The following is a 16,886-nucleotide window of genomic DNA, read 5'->3' on the forward strand; positions in this document are numbered from 1 at the left end:
GTTCAGTCACAAAAATGGTGGTTCAACGGAATCTATCCGGAAAGAAGACCGAAATCGATGGACCAACAACGCCGTGATGAGCTGGAATTGGTTTTAATAGACCCGAAGTTGAAACGTTCCATTCAATGAAAAAGAATCGCAAGTTAAACGTTTTCAATAAATAAAATTAAAATCCCATAATTTAAATTCAATAAGACGTCCACGAGACGGGTTAAAGAAACTGAACCGCCAGCTCCAAGTCAAAACTCGAAGTCAACGTCATATTCGGCAACGACGAGTGAACCTTCTCCGACTTAAAATCCCACACCACCACCGTCTAAGCCCTTCGCCTCCACCACCGCCGCCGCCGCTCCCGCCGGCGGATCTGAAGGTTCTTTCCATCTCCGTTTAATTGTTTTCTCTAAATCTGTTCTCTACTTCTCATTCCCTCGGGGAAAAAAAGGTTCTCCCGGCTGGATTCGGTGGCAGCTCGATGCTACAAACGTCATGGTATGTCTCGCCCATTGCCTCCCTTCTTTCCTGGAATCCGGCATTTACTGCACATCCATTTGTCTTGTACTCGTAACCGTCCAGGGTTGGACGCAATCGCGTGGAAATTTCCTTGCCCTCTTTTCCCCCTCTTTCTACTTGCTCTTCTTTATCTTCCCAGATTTTTCACCTCTATTTTGAATATGGTCATCTTTCTTGTAGATTTTCTGCGTGTTGCACTTGAATGATGCTTGCTCATTTCCAGTTTTGATCATCCCTTTCATGCCAAGCTAGTCATCCAAGTTTACCAAGAACTGGAGTTGTATTCATTCATATAAGAAGCTAGAAGATGTTTATATTCTGAATTCAAAATAGTCTAAGTAACAAATTGCAGATGGAAAGGCCACTACTTTAATATCCTGATTAACTTGAAAGCATCTGTCACTGGTTTACTGCAATGAAGATATTTACATGTTCCTTTTTCTTGAACTTTTTTAATCTCAATTTTCAGTGTTTCATAGCATAAATTTGTTTTCAGGAGAGGGAAGCTAAAAAGGAAGCTTTCAGGAAGTATTTGGAGTCGAGTGGTGTGCTGGATGCTCTCACTAAAGGTTTTTATTTCTTTTCAATTATGTTCTGGTATAGTTATAAATTGATGATGTTTGCAGTGAATAAACTGCATACTATGACATAATTATTCCATGTAGTTCTTGTTGCACTTTATGAAGAAAAGGACAAGCCTTCTTCTGCCTTAGAGTAAGTTCTTGAACTATTTTAGTTGGCAGTCAAAATGTATACTTGTTTTATATTATGATTTATGAACTTATTGGAACATTACAAATAATTACAGCTTCATTTCTGCCATATGACAAGCTTATGTTATAGAATGTTAAACAGATACATGGTTTTCAGGTTTGTCCAACAAAAGTTAGGTGGCCCATGGATTTCTGATTACAAAAAGCTACAAGCTGAGAAGTCAGAGTTGCAAATGAAGTATGACGAGCTGGTAGAAGCTCACAGAGAAACATGTAGACAGGTCAGTGTTCTATCAGAAATCCTTGTCTGGAAGTTATTTACTTACTGTTGTTTATCCCTTCTTGAATGTAACAAAATCTAATACTGAGTTTCTGTGCTCCAATTTTATTTTATTTTATACCATATGATTCTGAGTTTATGTGCTCAATTGCAGCTCGAGGAGCTACAGAACTTGAAGATGTCAACACACAAGGACTTCGCGGATGGAGATAAAACTAAAGATGGATTGTGAAGGACTACCAGGAATTTATTACATGCTCGTTCTAACAAATGCTACAATTTGTTTGTCAGAGCTTTTTTATGCAACATATCACAGGAAATTAAAGAACTCACTAAGTGTATATGTATGCAAAATATTGTTCAGCAGTTATTCTTACACTTTCCTGTTTGTGAAAAGCTATTAATTTTGCTAGTAATGAATGATACGGGCATTCCCTTCAATGTTATTCACTGATGATATACATGTTTTATCTTTGCATCGATCAACCAAATTGCTGGATTCCAGTTGACATGAGAATATTAACAGTGTGTCTGAGACTTGATAACAATCTTGTGGGCATTCTCAAACCTAAAAAGGAACTCGATGGGCATTTACTAAAACCTAAAAAAGAACTTAAGATCCATACAAGAAGCAAATGCAAAATTCGTATATGAGCAAATACAGACATCAAAGGAACTCAAGCATAAGGGTTAAGGTCAAACAAAATTGCATGTGGTGAGAAACAAGAAGCATGTTACACATACTGGGATGCATCTACAACATACAACAATAACTCTCAAATCTTATCCAACAAGATAGGATTGGCTATATGATTTTTTTACACCAACTTTATCTCCTATTATATCATCATTTATATTTAAATAAATTTTATTTTATTTTACTATTGCTAATCAAGTCTTTTTAATTTTCTTCTTCTTGGTTTGATGTGCACATTTGTAGAGTATTTATTGGTCGTCTGAACACATGTCGGTACTATTTTAAACGTGTCTCCCAGAGCATTTATTGGTCGTCTAAATATTTATTGAATCTACAACATAAGTTAGAAAAAAAATACCCAAGGCATTTTAGCAATCTTGTAAGATCCAAGATTCTATTCATGATTATTTTCAAGTTGATGATCTGAATTTTTATATGTTTGTACCTTTTAACTCATTTGACTACTCAGCTGGGCAGGTGCAGCTCAATTCTCCTTGACAATTCTTCCTTCATAGCACCAACAATCTTGTCCACAATGGTTCCCTCCTTGAGAAAGACAAAGGTCGGCATTGCATTGATGGCCCAATCTTGGCCAACCGTCTGCCATTTCATTTTTTCAGAACGCAGCAAAGGTATGCACCAAAGAGAATTTTAGTGTAAGACAGCTACTCACCTTTAGTTCATCAATGTCGACCTTGAGAAAAATCACATTAGGGAACTTCATGGCAAGATCTGCAAAGATTGGAGCAATCATTCGGCAAGGCCCACACCATGAGGCTGTGAAATCAATGACCACCTACAAGTTCATGGACAAAAGAGTTCACAAGCTGAATCAGGAAGTAAACAAAATTTTGGATTAATGTTGCTTCATAGTACAGTTTATGACAATAAATACTGACAAAATAATAAAAGGCAGAAAACCATCACACCGTTTGTGAACACTAGCTTGGAAATGAAGTGAGCTTATGCATAAGACGCAGAAGAAAAGAAATCAAGTAAAAAGGTCCTCAAAGGAAGAGGGGGGAGAGAAATGGAAGAGAAATGAAAGGATCACTCTAGTCATAAGGGGAGGGGATGGATATTCTACAATAAATACAAAACATGCCATTACATCACTATAACAGATATTCCTATATGCCGAGAGACTTGAGAAGGTAAAACACTGATTTTTATGAATCAGGATAAGATACAATAGCTAGGCTTCTCTTTGAGCACGCAATCCAATATTAGTCATAATATACCACTGAGGCTGAAGCACATATCAAACATAAAACTAAAATTCTCTATTCGGCAAAATCTGTTGGGACCCGTTGGTCGGCTAGAAGGGGGGTTGAATAGCCCTGCACAAACTAAAACCAAAGCGAACCCTTCTCGAACAATTAACTTAAATAAAGAACACTTGCATAAAATAAAATAAGAAATCAAACAGATAGAGGCTCGGAGGTTTTACTTGGTTACAACTGGGGAGGTTGTTAATCCAAGGAAATGATGAGCACTAATCTCCCCTTCAGGCGGAGAAGCTTCTTTACAGCAATGAAATCTCAGAAAAGAAGAAGCTAAACAAAACAGAAAAGCTCACAAGTGTTGTATCAAGAATTTCTTGATGTTGTTAAGTTTCTGGACTAAAGTTGTATTTATAACCTTGGTCGGGGCGCCTAGAAGGGTTCCAAGCGCTTGGAGTGGGATAGATTTCTATCCCCGACGAAACGATCAGCGTTCACGTCGATGGTGATAAAGTTTGGGTTCCGGGAGCCCGGATTCCGAGCGTCCAAACCCTTAAAGTCAACCCCGTTGACTTCTCGGTCCAGGCCCTCTGCTCCGGTGCTGCTCGTCTTGGTCCGGGTCTTCCGCTCCGGCTCCGCTTACTTGGGTGATTTCGGCCAACCGAAATAAGGATCATCTGAACTCAATTTCGGCCTTCTCCTCGAGCAGGCTTCTATTCAGGCTTCTCGTCCTTCGAACGTCGCGTACGTTCTTCTCGTCCACTAGTGTACTCTTCCGCGGCACCTCGTCCCTCAGACGTACCGAGCCAGTCGGCTCACTCCCGTGTCATCCTTCTCGTTAGCCGCATCTTCCGCTCGACTTTCTGTGCTTCTAAACTCCTGCACACTTAGATACAAGGATCAAAATCAACAGGACCTAAATTAACTTATTTGATTACATCAAAACAACCTTGGGGTTCCAACAAAATGTACGTAGTGTCTCATGTAAAGACAGATGACAATGGTGATTTCATCTGCCATAAGCATCAAATTTAGACAGACTTGTCTCAGTTTGTGTCTATCGAATCACCACATCCCTCAAAAATATACGAGTTTACACAGAGCTTATCCCATAATCCAATTACATGTGATTTTGTCCTAGAATCTATTCGACGAAGGAATATTTTCAAAGCCACTTAATCTAATCCTAGATGATGTTTACAAGTTCAGTTCATGCAACATAGCACATGAATTTTTCCATCATAGTTTCGACAAAATCTAGAATTGAATATAACTAACTGTTCACAGAGAAATTCTGCGTCACTTGAGCAAGCTTAAAAAAAAAGACCTAACATACTCTAAACCTGCTACTTCGCCTAAATTGAGTTGGAATGGGATCGTGACGCATATCAACTCCTCACATCTACTAGGAAAACAAACAATTTTACTGCGCAAGCAGTTAAGACCGCAAAAATCACATAAAAACCAATAAAAAGGCGAAGCCTCATTTCAAAAAGGATCGCTTTTGCACGAACAAAATCACCATTCGGCGATGTGCCCCAAGTCTCTACCAAACCTGGAATTCAAAGAAATAAGTAGCACCGATTTAGATCCAGCTTACCAGATCAATCACGGTGCAGAAAATTCAAGACGGGAAAGAAGACCTAAAAATGACACCCACCAGCTTCTTAGACTCATTAGCTAGCTCGAGTTGCCGGGTCCATTCCTCCACGGTGTGGCAAGAGAACACAACCCCTTCTTCTGCCATCGCCGTCCCAACTCCGCCTTCCTCCGCAGCAGCGACAGGAACGAGCTCGAAGACTCGAAACGCAGCTTCCGGCCCGGGCTGCATTTGTAGGCGGAGAATTGGACAAAACTACGAAAACGCCACCAGCAAGCCATCTCGATACCTTGGCAATCAACACGTGTCATTGGTTGATTTGAATATTATGCATCGATCGCCTTAAGCGTCTCCGCTAACTCATATAATAATGATTAGCACATAAAGAAATATTTATCTCAATTTATTAAAATTTAAATCCCATATCTCATGATGATAATATCTCATACACTATCTCTTCTATATAAATGACACTACGTTAGGATAAAAATGATCCTTATAATTTAACTATATATATTTTTTGTATAAAATTGTTGATACTACACCTCTTAGGATGATACCTTTTACTCTAATTAATAATTATTCTTATGATAGCAAAAGACGAATACGATCACCTCCAGTGCTTCCGTCAATTCGTCAGATGACTAATACGAAGGAGGTAAATCACGGACGACTACTAACATTTAAAATAGTAACTAGCACATAATGGAGACATTTACCTCGATTTTATTGAGATTTGAACTCCAAACCTCAAATGAGTGCACCATGAATTGACATAGTTAATACTTACATAATATTTACTTCAAACGAGTACAAAATATTTTATTAGATATCTGATCTCCATTCTACAAATGGTCACTTGCTAAGATAAAATGTCTTCAATAATTATTTACCATATTTTAATATAGGATCATCTCAATATCTCCCATAAATAATTATTCTTATAATTTACTCATTTTAATTTTGAGTTAATTAATTAGTTTTCTTTCCCATGCCACTAAATATGTTATCTGTATCCAACACTTTGCCCACTTAAATCTAAAAGTGACCCCCCACTTTACTCCCTCCATTTATTGAAACACTGTTTCTAAAAATCGAATACTTTGGTAGACCAGAATGCTATTGATGATTCTAAAGAACATAATGATTTATAAACAATAATTATCGATAAGATCTTCCATGAAAGGGCCCTCCCTCCATTGTGGAGGGCCGTCCACTGTCTGCCTCTTCTCCACCTTCATAAGTTCGCCTTTGTTAGGCATCTAAGGGATAGAGGCAACTCAGGAGCAACCATGATTCTTCTTCTAGTGCTTCAACTACTGGTTTCGTGTCTGAGAGTCTCGGAAGGCCAACCACCCGTTCCGGGCGTAATCATCTTCGGCGACTCCACCGTCGACGTCGGCAACAACAACAATCTCCTCACTCTGGTGAAGGCCAACTTCCCCCCTTACGGAAGAGACTTCCTTGATCACTCACCGACAGGGAGGTTCAGCAATGGCAAACTGGCCATCGACTTGACGAGTGCTAAAAATCGTTGTGTTTACGCAATCTACCATTACAAAAATTTACCTTTACTTTTTGTTCACGGATCTGCAGTTGACTATCTTGGATTCACTTCATACCCTCCTGCTTATCTCGACAAGGAGGCATCTGGGGACGACTTACTGAATGGTGCCAACTTTGCTTCTGCTTCCTCAGGCTTCCTGGACTCTACGGCGACCTTATATGTGAGTGATTTATGAACTGTGACTTGAAAGCCATTATTCAAACCGAATAAAGCTCCATTTTTTATCCATTTTAATGCCTTGCAGCGAGCTGTGTCTCTAACGCAGCAGCTGAGATACTACAAGGAATACCAGGCGAAGGTGGAGAGGATTGCCGGAAAAGCCAAGGCGGCAGAGTTGTTTGCCGGATCCATCTATGTTTTGAGCACCGGAAGCAGTGATTTCTTGCAGAATTACTACATCAATCCCCTGCTCCGCCTTGTGTACTCCACGGATCAGTTCTCCGACTTGCTGCTGCTGCAGTCTTTCACCAAATTTGTCCAGGTTTGCTCTGGTTTTACAGACAGCAAGAATATAAACCCCCTTCATCCATCATTGCATCGAAATGGTTTATTTTTTATTATGCAAAAAAGGCAGTCATGTCCTGATTTTACCTTCATCACAAGAATTGAGCTTGTGCACGAATGGTGTATGTTTAGAACTTGTACAGTTTGGGGGCGAGACGAATAGGCGTGACGTCATTACCGCCGGTCGGCTGCCTTCCCGCGTCCATCACATTGTTTGGCGGCCTAGGAAGAGGGTGTGTGGGGCGGCTCAATGATGATGCAGTGGCTTTCAACAGGAAACTGAATGCAGCAGCTGAAGCCTTGAAGAGGAGCCACCAGGGGCTGAAGCTGGTTGTCCTGGACATCTACAACCCTTTTCTAAACATTGTCCACAACCCAGAAGACAACGGTAAAAGGAACTAAGATTCAATTCAAAATTGAGATTCAATACCGACGCAAAGAACTGACCATGAATCTGTAGGATTCGTGCAAGTGAGGAAGGCATGTTGCGGAACGGGGACACTCGAGACATCACTGCTCTGCAATGCAGCATCACTGGGAACATGTAGCAACGCGACGGAGTACATGTTCTGGGACAGCTTCCACCTCACGGAGGCAGCCAACGTTATATTGGCTGATGCTCTTCTACTTCAAGGCATCGAACTCATTTCCTAATTGTATGTCGAGGCATAGCAGTGATGCGAATGGCATAAGCAATCGTAGTGTGTGCATGGAGAAAAGGATATTAACAATCTCCTTAGTAGTATGTGTACTCAGGGCTGTCACTAGTCAATAAGGAAAGAGGTAAGGAGACCTATTCACCTTCCTATGTGAGAATCACTTGATAGGGCAGGCCCAATTTTGCTCCAAAAAATTGTTCAGGAGAATGCTGTAAAAGCAGCTTCCTCTTAAATTATTACCAAGCTTAGTTCTTCCTCTCCACCCCCTTCCTAGCAAGCAAACTCGTCTTCAGTACAAAGAAAGGTAGAACCATCACAAAATGAAAAAGGATAGCTTAAACCAGAGATTTTGCATTGGCTTTCTATAACCCAGTGAGTCGATTAATGATGTTTCAAAAGTAAGAATTTTAAGTTGACACCGCACCAAGTTATGCTTTTTAATACTTGGTCATGGAAAAGAGAAGCAGACACGAAATGATCATCCTTGGGGTAACAGAAACAGAATCAGGCTCCCAACACACCACCAGATCCTCGGCGGCACTCGTTCAGCATGTCAAAGTAGAACTGGCACTTGCTGATGTCGCCGGCAAAATTGTTGATGCACTGCAACCAAAAGCAACAAAAGATTTTTATATGCCACCAGTCAACAAAAGATGAAAACACGACTTTATTGCTGATGAGATTATCTCGATTTGTTGAGTTATAGACTCGTTGAATGGACAAGACCTGTGCAGAAAATAAATAAGAGCGAAGGTAAAGGATAGAACACATACGTCCTGGAAAGCCTTCGAGTGGACGGTGCAAGCATCTGTGCCGACGGTGTTACCCATAGGAGCAGCGGTGGCAGCTGGAGCTTCGGATACCACAGTTTCATGCTGGATAGTCCGAGGCCCCAGCACAGCATCTACTGCTCTGTGAGCAACAGCACTTCCTGTGCCAAATGCCATGCCTGACGAGAGAACAAAGCATATAATCAAATTTAGAAGTGCACATCTTTTGCATATATGAACAAGCCTTAATGCAGAAGAATATGATAACCTTGTGCAATGGTGGATCCGATATTTCCAAGCATGGACCCTCCTCCACTCTGAGCAGGAGCTGGGGGTGGAGCCTGACGTACTGCATCAAGCAAATTAAAAATTAATACAAGAAACTGGAAAATTTAAAACCACAAATTTAACATCTTCACTATAGCACATCATCAAACAATTATTACAATATTAGAACTTCTCGAAAAATACATATCTCAAGTAATGACATGTATAACTTGTTCCTTATGTTTCCATGTTAAGGTTGTATTTGTTTAGGTCAAGGATCCAATCCCAGCGTAGAGAAGGGCAGAGGACTTAATCAATTCATGCAGAAACCCAAAAGGTGTCATTAGGAACAAGTGTTGAGAATCCAGAATGCATCAGAGATCTCCTAGAAAAGAATTACGCTATGTGAAAAATGGACATCTGGTTTCCCTCATACTCATCATGCAAAGTCTGTAACTGGAAAAAGATTAACTTCAAACTGTGGAACACATCTTGGTAATATGGAAAAGCAAGAACCAAAGTGTTGCAGCATCACCTACAGCTAGAGTTGAGTGTAAATCACTGACACACAACTTACGAGATGTTCTGGGTTAAATGACTCAAATCCTTTCTTGATGATCTTGATTTTAGCAACACTAAATTAAAATAATTATTATGACAAATAGACAATAAACCACATTGCAAACAATCAAATGTTTCATGAATACACTATACGCATTGAGGTTTACTGTTGTCATCATGCTCGAGAAAATAACCACTGAATACTCATTCTGAAGAACAAATCATATTTATAGTAAACCTCTTCTAGCAACTTTTGTATGATTCAACGTGAAAAGCTAGGCATGGAAGATATTTATGCTCCAGATTGAAAATTTATGTTAGACAGAATAATCATAAGTTACTAAGTCTTGTATTAAGTTCCATAACATCAGATTAGTTATTTTGTAGCCTAAAAATACATGGGTTGCATTCCTACTTTTGATTAATAATAATAATAATATATCCATGTTTCTATTAAGGGGCAGTTGGGGAATTCCCTGCAACTAATATTCATCCATTTTCATAATCAATATTAAAAATTACGAATTAATTTAGGGATCTCAAAAATACAACATTGTTAAAATTTTTAGAATTTATCAAAACATTTTCAAAAGTTTTATTATAGTTATTTTACTAGGTCAAGTAAATGGCAAACCTAGTAAAATTACACTGCTAATTAGGAGAGACTACTCTCTTCTCTTGTGAGAGATTATAAAAGAAACCCTACACCAAGTTTTTAATGATTTAATACTAATACAATCAAGTTTTCCCTTGGAAGTTTTCATTTCTACAAGAATGATTATTAACACACACAGCCCACGAGATTGCTAGCAAAGGCACACTGATTTATCCCCACATTACATCCAGTCCCGTGAGATCATCAACAAGGACACATCCCATTTCATGCTAGGCCACAACTTTCTTGCTAGGCCACAATCCTACCTGTAGAACACTATAAATATTGCTAACTTCCCACTGTTCTATCCTTATTGGTTGAATTCTATTGCAATTGTTTCATTGAAGAGTACCAAACTATTTTCACCGGTTGCAAATTCTTTTGCTATGTTTGTTTCAGATCATGTCAAAAAAAAAAAAACTTTAAAAAATTAAGTTAAAGATCTTAAACAAACAAGAGGAGTTTCATGTTGGATAACATGAGGTCATTTCAATACAAATATCAAGAGGTAATATTGGTGAGTGGTATGAACAAACAGGTCATATTTTCATACACTGTTCTATGAAAAAAGGATGGATTAATTCCTCATCAAGAATATAATAATATGTGACAAACATATTTATAATAACTTGGATGACTCAAGGAGCAAGTAATACCTGGTCGAGGAGGGTTCCTCATTGAAGCAGGGCGTGGAGCAGCACGAGGCGCAGAGCGTCCTTCAGTTTATTTGAGAAAGTGTATGAATAGATGAGTAGCAAAAAAAAAAAAAAAAAAAAAGATCATATAAAAGTTTAGAGCCACATGTAACCAAATATATAGTATACGGTGATTCCAATAAAAAGCCAGAAATTTCTTAGATCATATACACTAACAAAAATATATTTGTAAAACGGCTTTAAGAAGAAAGACAGACATTGCAATAGGACATTCAAAATCAATTTTACTACTATATTATAATTGAGGATTAAGAATCACATGAAATAAGCAAACAATATAAAACTGTGACAAACAATTCAACTGTTGTAACAAAGATAAACTAATACGACAAAAAATCAAAATACTAAAGAGGCGATGGAAAAAAAAGTCTAAAAAAAGAGACAGACAAGCAAGGAATGAACTAGAAGCATGAAAAGGACACCATGTCTCATTCCCCTAATCTTTTTCAATCTCTACCAATCAGATTCCAAATGTTTTGTTCGGGTTTCGAAACTTAGGGTGCCCACTTCACTATAACCGATGCACGGTCAATTGTATTGTTTCCTCCGAACTCAAAATCACCATAAATCATTTTAACTCAAGTCGGGTACCTCTAATCAGAATCCACCACGAAGAGAACTCAGTCAAATCTAACGAACAAATTCAATGTAAATCCTCCAGATAGGGACCAACAAACGAATCCACGAAAGCAAAGAGAGAATCTAGCGATCACAACAATTTTACGGAAGATTTATCATCGAAAAGCGATGAAGGGAGTGGGAGAGAGCAGACTTACCACCAGAGCTTCGGCGAGGCATGATTGACGATGGAGCTTGGCACAGACGAAACGGATGAAGGAAACCCTAGAAAGCAAGGGTATGAACGCTTCCCCGTTGTATTTATACACCGCAACTCGCAGACGGTCAACGTAAATTGCCCATTTTTAACTGAACCGAGGACCGGATCCGAGCCGGGTGGCACCCGGGCCGTGCTAGACGCCGTCCAACATCTGCCAGGTTCAGAGCCTACGTGTGTAGGGCGTCCGGATGTGCGAGAGGTGCGGCATATATAGAAAAATAAAGAAATATAATTTATATTATTATAAAATAATAAAAATATCAGGACTTCTGCCCTCTAAGCTTCCCCTGTGTGTTCGGCAGCCTGAGCAGCTTGCTCACTTTCTCCTTTGTCGACGTAGAGCACCCAACTTGGAGCAAAATGAGAAGCTTCTGGAAGGATCCGACTTTGGTGGCCTTCGCGGCGCGCTCACCTTGCCTCTCGCTCTTGCAGAGCTTCCACAGCGCCGACACGGCGAATTGTGTCGCCGTCTCCGACACCCACAGCATGTTCTTCACCAGCACCGGCACCGCTAGGGGGTGGCTGCACGCCGCCTCCCTGTCGCGGCCATAGCCCAGAGCGCCATCCAGCACCCCTAGAGCTTTCTCGGTGGTGCTCCTATCGGCGTTGACTAGGGTCTCGAGTAGTAGGGGAACGATCCTCGATTCTGAAACCCTAGCTGCAATCCTCTCGTGGGTCGAGACCAGGTAGAATGTCGTCTCCAGGGCCACCTTGGTGGTCCATGGCGAGATTGGCTTCTCGATTAGCTTCAGTAGTGCCTCGATTAGCTTTTCCATCCTCGCGAGGACCTCGATCCGCTCCGGTGAAAGAGAAGAGGTTAGGTTTTTGAGGACTGCGTCGCGTTGAATCCCACGTTGAAATCACCAGATTTGAGGAAGGAGACCTCGAAATCGAGTGACTTGTTCAATCTGATCTGTCGGCATTGCTCACTGGGATGCCTTCTCTGAGCGACTAGACTCGACGGCCCTGACGCTAGAGGTAGAGTATGTAGCGTCGGACTCATCAAAAGAATGTAAACTAAAATATATATTTAATATTTAAATTTTAATTAAATATTGAATGTGAAATATAATTAAATTATGTAATTCAGATTATAAAATTTTATTATTTTTTAATTAAGATTATATTATATTATAATTTTAAAATTATATTAAATTTAATAATAAATATATATATTTTTTAAAATTATATTAAACAAAGTAATCAATCTAGTAATATAATCTTGATTATATTACAAGGTTGATTATCCCTCACCAAACATAGTCTTAGTCGCGAATGGAAGTCGGGGACGGGAGTCTGACACTATATATATATATATATATATATATATATATATATATATATTATTATTATTATTATTTTACCCTACACACCTGTTCGGTGAGTGACGCTAGGTGACTCAGAGTGAATTCGGGAACCTGGACTAAATTCGGGCGCCTTGAGTGGTTGACATCCACTTAGGGCGCTCGAGACTGGTTCGGACGCCCCGAGTGGCCGAAATCCACTCGGGGCTCCCGGGAGTGGTTCGGGCGCTCGGATTCACTTTGAGCCGCCTATAAGCCGCTTATCGAATGGGTGTGCAGGATATCAATTCTCTCTATATAAATATATTGGTGCATGTTGCATTAATAATCTAATTTTGATATATGACAAATAGGTTAAAGTTAGATGTGGTGTTTGTTTAACTTTTCTACCAAGTGAACAGGAGTTGACTGGTCAACATCTAGGTCCGTATAGGACTCGATAGCTGGTGCGAAGTCCAGATAGGTCTGTGGACCCGATATCTAGCGGGAAGTTCGATTGGGTATGTGGGACCTGACAACCGACTGAAGTTCAGTTGGGTCTCCGGGCCTGACAACTATCGGGAAGACTTGGTGGATCAAAAGCAAATCAAGCGACTACAGTTGGTAAGTGGAGGTAAGCAACTGAAAGAGAGATCCAGTGAAAACACGTTCCCTGTTGAGGGAACTATAGGCGTCAGTCCAGCTTAGGTCCATTTGGGAAACCTAAGTTAAGACCTTGATTAGATCCTAGTTTCGAGGAGACAGGATTTAATTATTACTACTATTTTATTATGCTGTGATCCCATAAGTCCTGAGTGTCCAACAGGTCTCCTCAATATTTGCACATAGGCCAGCCGCTCGGAGGGATTTTATCAGGATATCATCTACGTATACCTCCATGTTACGGCCGATCTGCTGTCAGAACACTTTATTCATCAATCTTTGATAAGTGGCTCCGATTTTCTTGAGTCTGAATGGCATGACATTGTAGCAGTACGTACCGTCGGCCGTAATGAAGCTGACCTTTTCCTGATCTTCGCGGGCGAGCGACACCTGATGATAACCCTGGTAGACATCCAGCATGCAGATCAGCTCGCATCCCGCAGTGGAGTCCACCATCTGGTCGATCCGAGGTAACAGGTAGAAGTACTTCGGGCATGCCTTGTTCAGGTCACGGAAGTCGATGCATACTAGGCACTTGTTATCCGATTTGGAGACGAGGACAACATTGGCGAGCCAGCTTAGAAATTGAACTTCCCTCACATGTCCGGCTTGCAATAGCTTTTCTACCTCCGTCAGGATGATCAGGTTCTGCTCGACGCTGAAATCCCTTTTGCACTACTTTACCAGATGAGCGCCCGGTCGGACATGTAGCTCATGCTGAGCTACGCTTGGAGAGATGACGGGCAGCTCATGTGTTGACCATGCAAACACATCATGGTTTTATTGGAGACAGGTGATCAACTTCGCCTTCTGCTCGGTTCCCAGATTTGCAGCTACGAAAGTAGTTGCCTCCGCTCAGCGGGGATGGATTTGGACTTCCTCTTTCTCTTCATAGACTAGGGCAGGTGGTTTTTCAGTAACAGTATTTACCTCTAGCCGTGGAGTCTTCCGGGTGGACCTAGCTTCAGTTTTGACCATCTCGACGTAGCAGCGCCTGTAGGACCGTGATCGTTCGATAGAGGGGGGTGAATATCGATTCGAAAAATAACGAGTATAAGCGCAGCGGAAAAGTAAATGAACACAGTTGTTTTTATTTCGTTCGGAGCCTGTGACGACTCCTACTCGAAGGCCCGTACTTCGTGAGTACTTTCGTTGGGCAATTCACTAGCAGTTCGAAATAATGATTACAAAAAATAGTACAATGAATGCTAATGAAAATGAAAAACAAATACCGACAATAAAGACAAGAAAGGAGCGTAGTGTCGGAGCTTTGTTAGCGTCGCAGAAGTGCAGAGCAGTGGAAGACTTTTCTTTTCGTTGTTGTTCTGAAGCTCTCCTCTGACCCTTCTTTTATATGAGGCTCGGGGCACCCTGGATGCCTTCCGGGCGCCCTGGTGAGACGTGGCAAGTCCAACCAGCGAGCTCCACGTGGCGACGCGCTATCAGGATGAAATTTCCCTCCCGGGCGCCCGGACCCTGTTTTCCCGCAGAATCCGTCCTGCAAGACAAACGTTAGTCCGGAGGCAAATTTACCCTGCAATACAGATTGTTAGCAAAAGCAAAGTGAGTATGAATTAGAAAAAAGGAGTATGACTTAGATTCCGTCTTTCCGAGACCGGAATCTAGTCACGATCTCGACTTAGATATCCGAAATGGATCTCAGCCGGATCGACGCCTAATGTTCCCTTCCCGGGAATGCGTCCTCATGATCACTCTCCTCCGATGACTTACCTTACTTACCGCGGGTCAGCCCGCCGACCCGTCTGGACTTCGTGCCAGCTATCCGATCGGCCGTCGACCTAGTTGGACTTCTCGCCAAGCGTCCGGTCAGCCCGTCGACCCGCTTGGACTTCTCGCCAGCTATCTGGTCAGCCCGTCGACCTAGCTGGACTTCTCGCCAAGCGTCCGGTCAGCCCGTCGACCCGCTTGGACTTCTCGCCAGCTATCTGGTCAGCCCGTCGACCTAGCTGGACTTCGTGCCAGACATCCGGTCAACCCGTCGACCTGTCTGGACTTCTCCTGCACACTCGATCAAAGTGTCAGACAAAAACAAACTAACTTAACCTGATTTGTCATTCATCAAAACCTGGGTTAAATCGTTAGTGCTAACCGCACCAACAATCTCCCCCTTTTTGATGGAATGACAACTTGGTTAAGTTAGTGAAAACATATGCAAGAACCATGCATTTATGTGGTTTTTAAGTTAGTTTGAATTTTCAGTTTGGTTCAACTAACTTAACCTAACTTAACCACCTAACCCTCTGTAACGACCACCCTTCTTACTACTACTACTACTCTCAAAGAGTGACCATTACTTAACTACTAACTCTACTTAACCGGTATAATTAAAAACCACGAGGAAAACCCTACCGAAAAATTTCGACAGAATCTCCCCTGTACCGATGACTAAATCATCAATACAAACAAACTATACTCAGCCACAGGCGGCTGGAACATATATCTTCACAACCACGCAGTATAATATCACAAATAAAGGAAAGAAACTACCCTAATAATAGCAAACAACAATATCACTCCATCAATAGAACCCAACTACAAATGCGGAATAAACTTAATTACAATCTTGACTCATAATAGCATTTAAAGAAAACTAAAGAACTCTAAACAGAAAAGTCTTAACAATTCCTTAGCAAACTCTTGATCTCCCCATAGTCCAGCCATCACACACCTTCATCACCACCACCTTGTCGCCTTCCTTGCTAAATCTTTTCCTTTCCTTTATCTGCAGTAGGAGGAAGTGCAGTCTATAAGCATAAAGCTTAGTGAGCGCTATCTACTCACAAAAAAAAACTCGATATGCATGTATATAAATAAAAACATGCTAAAACTGAATGCTAACATGTAAAGCTACTCATGCTCATAAATAGCAAAGGAATCATACTATCTGAAATACTAAACATGTATAGCTAATCATGCTCATAATCCAATGAAGGAATCATACTAACTGAAATACTAACCATGTATAGCTAATCATGCTCATAATCCAATAAAGGAATCATACTAACCGAAATACTAAACATGTTTAGCTAATCATGCTCATAAATAGCAAAGGAATCATACTATCTGAAATACTAAACATGTATAGCTACTAAACATGTAAAGCTACTAAACATGTAAAACTACTAAACATGTAAATCTAAACATGCTGAATAATCTAGTAGCAAGAAAACAATTGAAACTACTACTGCATGCTTCAAATAACAAGAAACTAAACTTTCTAATTCTAAACATATTCGAAGCTTGTTTCATTTGTTTCAAAACTTATACTTTAATACTTCAAAATAATAATCAACTTCTCTTGGGCCCGGCATTGTACCACTTTGCGCGCATTCTTAGTAAGAATCGAGGTAGCTAATCCC

At 40.7% G+C, this 16,886-nt stretch overlaps 5 protein-coding genes across 8 annotated transcripts; 2 read left to right on the forward strand and 3 right to left on the reverse strand.

The window, feature by feature from the left end:
• The first annotated feature begins 356 nt into the window (after nucleotides 1–356).
• On the forward strand, nucleotides 357–1,949 carry LOC121992052 (c-Myc-binding protein homolog). Its single transcript, XM_042546177.1, has 5 exons — nucleotides 357–489; nucleotides 1,007–1,079; nucleotides 1,176–1,224; nucleotides 1,381–1,504; nucleotides 1,658–1,949. Exons 1-5 carry the CDS (start codon nucleotides 487–489, stop codon nucleotides 1,733–1,735), a joined length of 327 nt encoding a protein of 108 aa, XP_042402111.1. The 5' UTR covers nucleotides 357–486; the 3' UTR covers nucleotides 1,736–1,949.
• On the reverse strand, nucleotides 484–5,269 carry LOC121992051 (thioredoxin H1-like). Of its 3 annotated transcripts, none has more exons than XM_042546175.1 (4): nucleotides 5,084–5,269; nucleotides 2,874–2,996; nucleotides 2,646–2,800; nucleotides 484–782 (listed from the first exon to the last, which is right to left on the reverse strand). In XM_042546175.1, the coding sequence occupies exons 1-3, from the start codon at nucleotides 5,252–5,254 to the stop codon at nucleotides 2,666–2,668; spliced, it is 429 nt and encodes a 142-aa protein (XP_042402109.1). In that variant the 5' UTR covers nucleotides 5,255–5,269; the 3' UTR covers nucleotides 484–782; nucleotides 2,646–2,665. The 3 variants fall into 3 exon arrangements, with proteins under 3 accessions (XP_042402109.1, XP_042402110.1, XP_042402108.1); XM_042546176.1 differs by lacking the exon at nucleotides 484–782 and adding an exon at nucleotides 1,824–2,071; XM_042546174.1 differs by lacking the exon at nucleotides 484–782 and having other exon boundaries at nucleotides 2,475–2,800.
• A 946-nt stretch (nucleotides 5,270–6,215) lies between these two features.
• LOC121992049 (GDSL esterase/lipase At5g03810-like) lies at nucleotides 6,216–8,015 on the forward strand. Of its 2 annotated transcripts, XM_042546172.1 has the most exons (5): nucleotides 6,216–6,544; nucleotides 6,620–6,750; nucleotides 6,835–7,071; nucleotides 7,227–7,482; nucleotides 7,555–8,015. In XM_042546172.1, the coding sequence occupies exons 1-5, from the start codon at nucleotides 6,316–6,318 to the stop codon at nucleotides 7,746–7,748; spliced, it is 1,047 nt and encodes a 348-aa protein (XP_042402106.1). In that variant the 5' UTR covers nucleotides 6,216–6,315; the 3' UTR covers nucleotides 7,749–8,015. The 2 variants fall into 2 exon arrangements, with proteins under 2 accessions (XP_042402106.1, XP_042402105.1); XM_042546171.1 differs by having other exon boundaries at nucleotides 6,216–6,750.
• Nucleotides 8,016–8,084: 69 nt separating this feature from the next.
• Nucleotides 8,085–11,634, reverse strand: LOC121992050 (uncharacterized protein C6C3.02c-like). The gene is made up of 5 exons (XM_042546173.1): nucleotides 11,499–11,634; nucleotides 10,663–10,722; nucleotides 8,792–8,872; nucleotides 8,527–8,702; nucleotides 8,085–8,356 (listed from the first exon to the last, which is right to left on the reverse strand). The coding sequence occupies exons 1-5, from the start codon at nucleotides 11,518–11,520 to the stop codon at nucleotides 8,258–8,260; spliced, it is 438 nt and encodes a 145-aa protein (XP_042402107.1). The 5' UTR covers nucleotides 11,521–11,634; the 3' UTR covers nucleotides 8,085–8,257.
• A 186-nt stretch (nucleotides 11,635–11,820) lies between these two features.
• LOC121990782 (U-box domain-containing protein 21-like) lies at nucleotides 11,821–12,336 on the reverse strand. Its single transcript, XM_042544851.1, has one exon. The coding sequence runs from the start codon at nucleotides 12,334–12,336 to the stop codon at nucleotides 11,821–11,823; it is 516 nt and encodes a 171-aa protein (XP_042400785.1).
• Between the last annotated feature and the right edge of the window lie 4,550 nt (nucleotides 12,337–16,886).

This window comes from Zingiber officinale, chromosome 6B (assembly GCF_018446385.1).
Source record: "Zingiber officinale cultivar Zhangliang chromosome 6B, Zo_v1.1, whole genome shotgun sequence".
Classification (NCBI taxonomy): Eukaryota; Viridiplantae; Streptophyta; class Magnoliopsida; order Zingiberales; family Zingiberaceae; genus Zingiber; species Zingiber officinale.